This window comes from Gymnogyps californianus, chromosome 17, assembly GCF_018139145.2.
Source record: "Gymnogyps californianus isolate 813 chromosome 17, ASM1813914v2, whole genome shotgun sequence".
NCBI classification, from domain to species: Eukaryota; Metazoa; Chordata; class Aves; order Accipitriformes; family Cathartidae; genus Gymnogyps; species Gymnogyps californianus.
Window position 1 is genome coordinate 16,215,485 of NC_059487.1, and position 12,583 is coordinate 16,228,067.

General features: G+C 37.4%; 1 protein-coding gene across 1 annotated transcript in view; it reads right to left on the reverse strand.

The window, feature by feature from the left end:
* Positions 1 to 12,583, reverse strand: part of RTEL1 (regulator of telomere elongation helicase 1) — a 52,610-nt gene that overhangs the window by 33,239 nt on the left and 6,788 nt on the right. The window contains 7 exon segments of the mRNA XM_050907357.1: positions 2,817 to 2,898; positions 3,799 to 3,873; positions 7,488 to 7,543; positions 8,850 to 8,947; positions 9,632 to 9,710; positions 10,371 to 10,409; positions 10,748 to 10,901. Coding sequence (XP_050763314.1) covers positions 2,817 to 2,898; positions 3,799 to 3,873; positions 7,488 to 7,543; positions 8,850 to 8,947; positions 9,632 to 9,710; positions 10,371 to 10,409; positions 10,748 to 10,901 — 583 coding nt within the window.

Here is a 12,583-nt window from a genome sequence, read left to right on the forward strand (position 1 = left end):
CCTAGAAGAGAACACCACCAACCACTCATTTGCCTCGCCAGTGCTCAGTGTGAAACATACTTCTCTGTAACCCCGCAGGGTGACTGCCAGGCACTAGTTGCCCAGTTCCTGGAGAAGCTGGAACTATAGTACATTTTTAGCCTGGTGTTCCGCAATCATGTCTCTAAGCTTAACAATGTTAAATCCATTTTAAAGGTCCCATTCACCAGCAGGAACTGTTAGATGTTACACAAAGTAGATCTCTGCAGCAGCTTTTTCCATTCCTGGTGCAAGGACAGCTAATCCATGGAGAAATGGTTTGCTAATAGTATACAACATGGTGATTTAGAGCAAACTATGAGTAAGAGCATTTTTTCTTAACGTAAAACTGCAACAGTTCAATATTGCATTCCTAAGTGGGATTTGTGCACAGAACAGACAGCTAGGGCAGTAATCTCATCAGCTATCCCAAGCTATGCCACTTCTCACCAATTACAGTTTGTAGAGAATTACACTTGAGTGAATAATTTCCACAAAATCCTTTGAAAACAGCTATTCTTAAAAGGTTTGCATTATTTCTATACAATCTGCTATACCACTACAGGAAACTGGAGACTTGATCAGTCTTGTCTGGCCTCTGCTAGGTTTGCACATGGTGCAAGTCTCAACGAATTGCTAGTCTGTTGCATAGGTACTCACACATACTGTTTTTATTTGAAAAGCAAGTATATCGGTATGCATCTACTAAATCACAGAAGAATTCTGTGACTCCTTTTTATTGTTTTTATGTATAAATCCTCCAAATTATGCAATAAACCTAAAATGTTTCTATTAGCCTTTTCCTGCACATGTATTTAACAAAATCTACTTAGAATTATTCCTGTAACTTCAAACTCCAATTGAGCAATATCTCAGGAAAGCAATATTTGCAGATTACCAAACAGCATGCTTCTGTTTATAAACAGAACAGAACTTACTTTGTGGAAACACTTAAGGGGACATTATGTGCAAAACCACTAAATTCGTGGAAACTCACTCTTTGAAAAATGTTACTTTTGTCCTTAAGAAAAGGACTTCTGTGAAACAAATACTTACATTCTCAAGAGCATGTAACTGAGTAATTAAGTAGACAGTTATGAGGCAAAGTATTTACAAAGATCCTTGGAGAGTACTCTATTAAGAAGGCTTAAGTAAAGGGATCTGCATCTGTCTTCTCTAATCAGAAAACATCTTGTTTTCCACCTAACTGTATTTATTAAAAAATAATTAAAAATATCAGAAAGAATGAATCTTGAAGTCCAACAAAGCCAAGCTCGGTGCTGCTTTATAGGAGCCTTAAGATAAGCCTTCGATTCAGAAGCCAAGTTTCTTTTCTTCTAAATATGTTGTTTTGAAGCATGGTTATATTGAGGTAGTTCCAGATACCAAGTTCTGCAGAGCATAAGGAACAAAATAGGTGGGAGGAGAGAGACAAGGAGAGGGAGAAATCTCAGTTGAACAAGAAGGACTGAAAAGTATAGTTGAGGCTGAAACTATCAAGAAGTGACAACATGCCCTGAAGAACTTAGGAAGTTGCTCAAAAAAAAGGTTGTATCTCAGAGAAGGTAACAGTGCCCTGAGGCTGTTACTTAGCATGGCATTTTCCGGCTAAGAATTCATTCTCAGGTGTTAGTTCTCTGACACACCACATGAACCTTCACTACGTAGCTTCAGAATGAGCCAAGCAATTATCACTCCTCCACTATATAGGTGTAATTTCAAGTGATTAAGAACTTTCATGGAATTTACTCTTATAATACCTTTGGCACACATTTTCAGTATCATAGCTATACATGAATCTCCTTCTTGTAAAAGGTACTTACAGCCTTAGCAACACTAATTTTGTGTTTAACACAACACAGTTATAGAGAAATATAGCTGATATGAGGATAACAGAATAAACCTCAATGTCAATCCTGAAGGAAGATTTCCCATTCTTGGGCTGATCTGAAGGTTTTCTCTTCACCAATACAAGCAACCATTCCAGAATGGAGATGATTTTCTTTCCCTGGAATAATTGCACTAGAAGAAATCCAGCAGCACACAAAGCAGCACTGGTACAAGAATTTTTTATACTGAGATTGCTCATGTCACCTCCCCTTCAGAAGTAACTATAAAAGTGAAAAGCACCACCTCAACTCACCGTATCCACAACGGACCTGTACTTGGAAACATAAAACTGCAAAGGAGCACCCTCAAACAATCCTAGAACTCTTCAGACTTAAAGTCCCAAAGCTGTAAAAACCTACCCTGTTCTAGAGAAAGAGAGCTCTGGGGCAACACTAATGCTCCAAGTCTCTTCATCTTACTGAAGATGACCAAAAAAAACCCTACAACCAAACCACCCACTGGTTCTCTGCTAACTGAGTGGAGGGGGGGGGGGGAAGAAATCTTTCCCAATCCCACATCTACTGATGGTTTTAACTTGCACCATGGCAACAAGGCATACTAATCACGCACTTAAGACTTTCCAGCTCTATGAGAAACACTACTATGCATTTTGGGTTTGAAAAATTTTTTGCATATAGACACATCGGGAGCGTGCCCTCATTGAATTATTCTGTTCAGCCCTTTATTCCTCAGAGTCATTTTTAACATTTAAGATAACATAGGCAGTGTTTCACTCAAAATCCTACAATGACATTCCAAAATTTGCCAGAGGACTTCCTGTTCACAAATGTGCAATAATGCAGATTGGGATGTCTTCAATTGTTTTCTCTTATTTGAATCAGAAAGGAGCAGTTGAGTAGTTTTCAATCCAGCTTTTGCGTGAGCCTCCCCAAGACCAAGTCCTGTACCTTGTTTTTTTGCAGACGATGAATTCCAGAGATCTGTCCTTTGTTTCTTCTTCTGATTACTGTTATCCAGATGAATATGTACCTGAAGGAAAACAACAGAAACATTTCTAGAGATGGCTACAGAAATGAACTTGCGCTTCATCCCTCAAAAAAGCTAGCCCATATTAAGGGTAGTTAACATAACTAGTGCCACTTTTATAGTGTTCCTAAGGTCGTATTATTTCCTGTCTGTCTTTCCTATTTTGTTTCCGGTCTTTCATAACGTATCTAACAAGGAGCAAAGAAGTATATCACCATTTAACCAGCCATTTTGAGTCACTTTATGGGAGCAGCTGTTCATGGGCTGCCCTGAGCAGAGACAAAGAACCCAATTATTTGGGTACTGTCCACCAGAATAAAACACGCAGACTAGGGGGAAAAAAAAAAATAAAAATTACTGTGTTAGAAAGACTTGCTTCATTTGGCAACAAAAATAGTATCAAGTCTTAAACTTAATATGAAAGTTACCTTTTATCTAAAAAAGATCTGTTCCTAAAATTCATTATAGCATCACAGCCCGTAAGTCCCAAACTCTAAATAAATTATAAGGACTTAGGGGGGGAGGTTCAGTGGCTCTACTGTACTTGCTTGGTAATAGGCTAAAGTCAAGAGAACAGATTATTGGAAGAACACATCAATTCTTGCATAATATGCAGTATCAAAGTTTTCAATAATTCGCATTTGCTGCACTTTCCTAATTTCATTTTAGGAGTTTCTTTAAAAATTATTGTGTAGCTCCCCTTTTTCCTTGGAATCGAAACTAACCACAGTTCCTTTGGTGGTTTTTTTGTTTGGTTTGGGTTTTTTTCTGGAAAAACTTACATACCCTCCCTGTCATCAACATCATTTGCTATTCTACCCACATCCTTCTGAGTCTTGGATACACTAAGCATGGACATTAAATGCCAGGGAGGAAAAATGTAGATCACAAAGCATCCCATACCTTATAATATTTACATATCGACTGATGTGGCATGAAACCTGTTGTGCCTTCTGGAGGATCGATGTTGAATACTGTCTGGAAAATGGATTTAAACAAATGGAAAGATTCAACAACTGTTTCCAGCAAAATCCCTAATCTATCTTTGCACTGACAAGTATCTCCACAAAAGTTACTGTTGTGATAAGCTTAAATACATCTCCTTGCTCCTGTTGCTAAATAAAGACAGAGAATCTTGAATAAATAAATTTTTTACAGGCAATTCCTGCTAACTACACGGCTTTCTCATCGTTCCAAAAACCACAAGCCAGTATCTAAATACATTCAAACTATACAAATGACAGTATTATTATTCACACTGTTCATGACTTCTGGCTGCGGATAAACATAAACACACTTCATGAGATCACAGAGTCACAACTGAGCGTAAAAGAACCTTTTGAATTCCCTTAGTTTAAAGTTTCAGCCATGCTACCCTACACTAATAATACTCTGCCAGGAAAAAAAAACAAGTTGTAATCATATCTAGTTGTCCATATATTAAATTAAAAGCTTCTATGAAATCTGCACAGAGTTCGGCTTCTTCCCCTTTCCTGTATGTGATGTCTTATGACTAAGGATGATCCTCTTTCAAACGTATGGCATTCCAGCGCAACTTCAATGAAAACAGCTGTCGTTCTCAAATATTTATAACTTCTGTTAATTTTTCTAAACAAAATTTCTTCAGACATTTAAAAGGAATTATCCAAACTCATAAAAATGTCTGCTAGTTGCAACAAGAAAGATGTTCTCCACCAGTCAAAAAAAAAGTACAATTCCTGGAAATAGTAACTTCTGAAAAATAGCCAAAGATAGGGTGTACAAAAAAAGATTTTAGTAAGTGTTCTCCTACAAGGAAGAAAAAAAATGTTATTAATAAAAACAAGCTGGCTATAAATTCAGTCTTGAAGACAAGGCTCTGTAACAAGAAAGCACTGTGTTTAACCAACAAAGACTCTGTGACTTAGTCCTACTGAAAAATATCTCAAGATAACAAACTATCACGTGGCAGTTGATTGGCAATAACTGTCCATGTGCATGTCCTCAGCAGCAGCAGCAAAGGGATCTTAACTTTCAGCGAAAGACTGCTCTTCCAATTCAAATCACCTTGCATCTATCCACAGGCTAGAAGAGCACACACAGACAATTCTCTCCAGTCCTGTAGCACACACTAATCTGTGGGCTCCGGTCACTGGGATCAGGAGATCTGGCTTCTACTTCCGAATCTTCTCATCTCTCAGCTTTGAAATCCTGGGAAACTGATTTAAATTAAGCATACCTCACCTTCCCGACAAAAGAACAGTGACACTCACCTTCCAGTAGAAATCATTTTGGTATCAGTGTACGCAAATTGCTACTACTGTATCAGAACATATAGCTTTTGTTGAACCACTGCTATAAAAATGAAATACTGCGTATGGCACTGCGAATACACCCTCACAAACATCCATGCATTCAATGAGTTCAGTATTGCAAACCTACCAGGACCATTCAAAATACAGCTAGATAACTTGTCTTTATCATGTAGGTCTGCAAAGTTTGAATACATTTCTTCATTTTTAGTTTTACATGGGGTGTTATTCTGTGGTGTCCTTTTGGACATGCATGCTGCTCTCCACCAGCATAACAGGCGCAACATGACTTCTTCATACACTACTACTAGAAAAAGTAAGCACAGAAAGTCTTATTAAGTAAGACAAATGAATCATCTATAGGAATTACTGTGTTAATTTGAGCTGACTGTTCTCCTATAAGCATCTAATAATGTTTTTTAGGAAAATTTTAAATTACAAAGATTATCCTTTTCTATTAAATTCCAATTCTAGAAGAGGATTCACAATTAAGCTAAGCTATCAAGTAAATTCTTAGATGACAAGCAACGATACTGAACAATTCACACTTCCTCTTTGTAAGATTTTCTAGTAATCAGCAGGAAGACAACGTGAATGTTGTCAGTAGATTTTGGTACATACAACAAAATAGACCTGAGCCGTGTCATTCAAAATAAATAAATAAAATCCAAGACGCGGGATAGGACTTCTAGAGAACACGGCTAAATTCAAATCTAGATGCTTTAATCCCTCCTGGTTTACTTAAAAGGGACACTAAAACCTATAAACAGTAATAATCTCAGGTAAAGGGAAATGTAAGTTATAATATATGTAATGTTATAAATTCTTCAGCAAAAAGGGAAAACAAAGTACATAGTCGGTACCACACCCAGACAGAAAAGAATTTCATTACAAATCTTCTAAGAAGTGTTCTGCAAATAAGGAAGAATATTGAGGAAGGAAAAAAGAGTTCATTTGCTGCTGCCAAATGCAGAGCTGGACACAGAAGTAATTCACTTTTCAGATGAAATAAATTGCTGTGTTCTTCCTCATTTTTGCTCTTACATAGATTTTACTCTCCTCCTGCCTGTGTTTCCATTATTTCATCACCTTTTTTGACACTCCTGTGCTTCCTATAAACATAGGTTACACTTGTAAGCAGCACATTTTCCAGAAGATAGATCTATGACGTCAAGGATTTCTGAAAAAGTCAGGCAGCTAACCTATTAGGCAGGCTACCAATGAGTAGAACAGAACCAGAGAACTACAAAGAGACTGAACATTGCCAGCCACAACAGACTTTAACGTCATGGAATTTCTTGCCTCAGTGGCTGAATTATAATTTTTAATTAAAAAAAAAAAAAAAATAAATCATTAAACCAAGACAGAAAAGCAGTGATTAACACACATTAAAATGTCATCATTATTATCACCCACCTACTAAAGATGAAGGGGAAAGAGATCTTTTTGATCCAAAAAAACCACAAGTATTTGGGAAGTAAAGGTCTTATTTCACTGTCAGGAAAAGGTCTAATTTAACCTGACGCCCAGTAACTCAGGCCAAGATGATGCTCTGAAATCATCAAATTCTAGGAATATAGTGAACTTAATCCCAAGCATCAGCAGATCTTTCAATATGTAACACTACGGCTAAGATGCTATTTTGTTTGAACTTTTACCCTCTTTTTGAGTATCACTCAAGAACAGTAGAGCTTTGGTCAACTTCAGAGGGAAGCTAGAAATTGAATTTCAGGCCACTGGCCCACTGTGCCTTCTAATTTTACGGGGCCCAGGTTTTTCATAATCAATGTTTTGCAAGCGCACAACAGGGAGAGGACTGACAGCACCATATGGACACCCACAAGTGTCACATTCAGTTCCTGTGGCACTAAAAAGATTTTTATTTTACAGATCTCTTAATTTAATAATTAAATGAAAAAAAAAACAGTTAAATTATCCTCTGTATGCTTTTTTTCCTTAGCCTGTCCTGTTATTTCACGAGAAGGTCTCATATTCCCAAACATTGCTGCTAGAAAGTAAACAGCTCAATAACCCAGCTCCACCTGGTGGAGGCTAAAACCAGACAAATTTAAATCGAGCATCTCCAAAAAGGGACATCAAAACTGTAAAGGAACAACCTGGGTAAATATCAAAGTAGACCATCCCATTAGGCAGCAGCTTTCTCCTCAAAAACCCAGAGACTTCCATCACTGCACAAGCGTACATACAATCAAGAATAAAACAGATCCAATGTCTTTCCACATTTTTTAAATCAACTCTTCTATCCTTCAGACGTATATAGAAGCAGCGTTAATTGTTTACCTGGATAATATCTGAGAGCTTATGCAATCCAGATGTATTGACAAATATCCCAGTACCTAGAGAGAATAATGCATGATTACTTTTACAACACAAACATACATCCATATCTGATCCGAACAGCACAACACTCTGAACACAATGACTTGAAAATATTATCTGAAACAAATAAATTATTTCAAGTTTTTCATTATTATTCAAGATGCAAGGAGAAACGTAATACTGGCATTCCAAAGGAAGTTTCATGTCTCTGACACATTGGGAAGCTGTCATCTGAGACAGTTATGTAAACTTCTTAAGGCTCCTCTACATTAAAAATTGGAAAGGAGATAATTAAAACAAAGATAAGCATGCTTAAACTGTTAGGTTACTCTTTCAAAAGCTCACATGACTAATATTAGTCTCATGAAAAAAAAGAATAGAAAACCGACTACCCCGTTATGCAGAGAGACAAAACTAACCTTTGCTATAGCTATAAATAGCCCTTTACAACCATTTCCAAGCTTCTAGTATGCTTAAAACAGTGACTACAGAGCGGCAGTTACAAGAACATACGAAATACACCGATGATGAGAATTTGACCACAGAAATAATAAACAGATGCACCTGTTAAGCCAGAGTGCAAACAGCCTAAAAGGAGAAAGATGCTGGGAGAAAAAAAGGAAGGATAGAAGTGTTCTCAAAGGATGCACTTGCAGAACTGACAGTCTATGTTCTAGTCTCCATGGAGTGGGCTTGCTCTCTTCAATGCTTTTACTGAAGAGTCTGCTAGTAAGAACTAACTAAATCATTTTCTTAGCACATGTGGAAGTTGGAGATTTTTCTTTGCAGAAGGGCAAATTAAGAACAAGATGCTGACAGACAGTAGAAGAGAAGCTTGCTAAATCAAGGAAAAAAAAACCAAACAAAACCATATTATGTGATTCCCAGCATTCCTGTTTCATAACTCCACCATCACGGAAGAACTCAAGACACTAAAAGCGCCATCAGCAAAATGTCAACAAGCTCCACCTCACAATCCTTCTGGTTTTGGAGACAAATAGCGCTGTGTGCAAAAACCCTCTACATATGCACATGTATGTATACACATATGTTGGTACACGCTCAGGTTTTGACACAAAGTGGTTCTTAAAACTAGTTCCATTGCATGAACAGACATAAACCATGTTTCCTAGCAGAGGACCTCGCAGCAAGTCTTAATAAAAAGACATAGGTCCTCAGGGTCAAATTTCAGCTTTTAAAAGCCTTATAATTTAAATCTAAACAAAGAAGCCTTTCTCCTCCTCTCCCTGAACAATGCAAACTTCCAATTACTTACATTACAGAGAAAAGTCCGAGCGAAACAACTAACAAATTTACACTTACGGCCTGAAAGAAACTGTAAAATCTGCTCTAGCGACTCCAAGAGTGAGGATTTGGTCTGGAATGTTATTTGGGCCGCTGCAAACAGATCAAAGATGTAGCTGCAATTTACAAAGAAAAAGCACAAATGGGTAAACACTGTAAATAATCATATGGACACAATTACTGTTACTCTTTTGTAACAACAATTTCACCATCTAGTAGCAAAACATGTTCTTGTCTCCACGAGAAAGAAAAACTTACAGGAATAAAAATAAGTATTTGGTTATAAAGACAGCAGACAATATTGACATGACAGAAAGCATACTGACCACATCCTTCACATTTTCCATGATTTCTCTACAACATACAACATGTATTAGTTTAGAAACAGATTTGCATGCAATTTCCATGATTTTTTTACAATATACAATATGCATTAGTTTAGACATAGACTTACAGAGCTCTGAGGTACCTCAAACCAAATCACTGTGGCACTAATACCTCTGTTTAAATCATGACGCAACATTAAAAGAAGCACAGTGAGGAGCTTCTTCCTGTTCAGAATACCTGATAAGCATACACACAGCATAGGATTTTCCACTCTTGAAACACTTTAAAAGGGAGTTCCACCAGAAATAATGATTCCTACAGAAAGGGGATTTAAGGCAACCCAAAACTTTGAATAAATACTATTCCCAGAAACTAGAACAGTGCTACCAATCCTAACAGCTGACCCAGTTTCATCTGGGTCTAGAATTTGCTGTACTTTTAACATGTAAGCATATTAATGAGAAGAAATTTACCTTCCTTCTTTGGTGACTCCACTATCATTTGGTGGCAGCTCCACTGCATCAATAGCACTTTCTAGCTGAAGAAGAATTTCTTTAAGAGAACCAAGAGGGAAAAAAGTTAGGGTTCACAGAAACTCACTTCTGGGACACATCTAAGTCTCTTTTTCAAACATACTTTATTACAAAGGCTGTTACCAAAGACAGCAACCTAGCTGTTTTCTTAATTCTGTAAACAAATCAAAATGATCAAAACCAATTTCCTAGATACCATCTCTAAATATTCTTAGTCAACTTTAAGAACTTCTATGACCTCAATTCTTAGATGAAGCTTAAGTTGTCAGCTAAATGTTAAACTCTTCTCTATAGGTGGGGAAAGTTGTTCTTGGAAATGCTCTGTAAACATGAGACATCTCAAGGTCTTGCTATTAACTTTATGTAGCACCATGTTCTTACATGAGAATGACGCAACTAATACAATTCCAGCACACTGACAAGATTACAAAACAAGGGACCTTCTAGCAAAGAAAGAAGTGACACATTCATTTGCCAAATCTCTCATCTTCTTGGGGGAAAAAAAAATGTAACTAAACTTTCCACAAAATTCTCTGAAAAAGAGAGACAACTTAATCTTCCAGGAATTTCTCAGTTATGAGCAATGTCTACAGAAATGCTACGTGAGCCTGATTTATAGTTGTTGACCTTCTGAAACAGCTTCAACAACAATTTTCAACAACACAAAAAATAACCTTACTCTTTATCTTTGCTATATCTTCAAGTTCCATGTTCAGTCCTGTTGAAGAAAGGAAAGATTTCAAAGAGGATGTTTCATGTCTGTTTCATTCCCAGTTTCTTTATGGCTTTTCAGAAATTACCGATATGAGGGCTAGAACTGTGTACATGGACAGGCATCATCTGCGTTCCACCCACTATTCTCTTTCATGACCCCTCACGTCACATTGATTTGGCCAAATCTTTTCATGTTTGTCTGGCAGTGATTACTAATTAACAATAATTTATCTACTAATGAGAGTAAATTTTCCAGAAACCGTTAGGAAAAGTTATTTTCCAGTTCTTGGTAGTGGCACCCTATAATCCCAGTGAAACAGTGGTTTGTGGTTGTCAACACACCTGAATTGGCCAACTCCATATTGAATTCAGCATTTATTTCATTCTGTTGAACTACTTTGGCTTGTTCTTCCAGTACAACATTTATAGCATCCATTGCCGAAGCCAAATCATAGGGTGTCAAATCAAAAGACGACGACTCCTCACACAACTTCTCCTAAAATATCAAGGAATGGAAGCATTACTTGGACTGCTCAGTGTGCTATTTGCTCAGGCAATTTCACAGATGATAAGGTCCAGATGACCAAGCTTGATTTCATTTCTGATCTCCGGCTCAGGCCAGAAGACATTTTAGAAACACCTGAAGACTTTGACTATTACTAGGCATCCTTTTTTTCTGAAATGTAGAACAGGTTTTGCCTCTTCCACGTTATCAACATTCTACCATTCCCATCTAGTAGTGAATCACTGTCATCATTAAGATCCCTTTTGTTTTTAATAGGTGTCACCTCCTCTGTGTTCTTAGTGTTGCTGCTAATAGATTTTTCTTGACATCCTTTTGTTTCTCCCATGCAGTTTCCAAATACCTTGCTGTCCGATGAAAAATTGTCCAAGTAGCGAATTTTTTAGTTAGAGAATCAGTTTGTCCTTTGAAAGAGCTACTTCCTGGTCCCTCTTACACTCTTAGGAAATACTCGTATCCCTATATCCACTCATACGAAGACACGGTCCTTGCCCCTCATGATCTTGCAGAGATGGGGGCATGGAGCAAAAAGGGAAGGGGGGCCATGAAAAAAACCCAAAACCAAACAGTAAAATGCATATTATTCATATGTAAAATTTGGGCCAAATGTATGCCAGAACAAATATTATTATAGAGAAGGAAGGAAACATACCAACTTTCTATTAAAAAAAACTAATGGTTTGAACACTCACTAAATTGGTAAGTTTGACAAAACTCTCTATGACCTTGAAAAATAAGTCACATATTGTTTTGTTACAAATTTTTCATTCATGAAAAAAATCATTTTCCCTGAGGAATGAAGAGAAATAGTAAGGACTAACCACAAAAATTTGACTGCAATAGCTATGAAGAAATACATTATAAAGAAAAAAATGCTAAACTAGCTGCATGCACAAACAAACTAATCAGAAAGTTGTCAATTTTATTTCAGAGTCATTACTAAGTTTCCACATATTAACCTGGAACAGACAGTATCATGGGATAACTATTGCAAAACAAGTAGTTCTAGAATAGCTGTTCTGGTTAATTCCCGCATGCAGGCATCAATTAGTATTTTTTAAACACTTGTCATGGTTTAACCCCAGCCAGCAACTAAGCACCACGCAGCCGCTCCCCCCTCCCAGTGGGATGGGGAGGAGGATCGAGAAAACAAAGTAAAACTCATGGGTTGAGATAAGAGCAGTTTAATAACTAAAGTAAAATAAAATACTAACAAAAATAAAAATATAATGATAATAATAATGAAAAGGAATATCACAAAAAAAAAAAAGAGAGAAATAAAACTCAAGAAAAGAGAAGTGATGCCCAATGCAATTGCTCACCACCCGCTGACCGATGCCCCAGCAGCGATCTGCCCCTCCCGGCCAGCTCCCCCAGTTTATATACTGGGCATGACGTTCCATGGTATGGAATAGCCCTTGGCTAGTTGGGGTCAGCTGTCCTGGCCGTGCTCCCTCCCAGCTTCTTGTGCAGCTCCTTGCTGGCAGAGCATGGGAAACTGAGAAGTCCTTAACTTAGGATAAGCGCTACTGAGCAACAACTAGAACATCAGTGTGTTATCAACACTATTCTCACACTAAATCTGAAACACAGCACTGTACCAGCTACTAAGAAGAAAATTAACTCTGTCCCAGCCGAAACCAGGACAACACTAC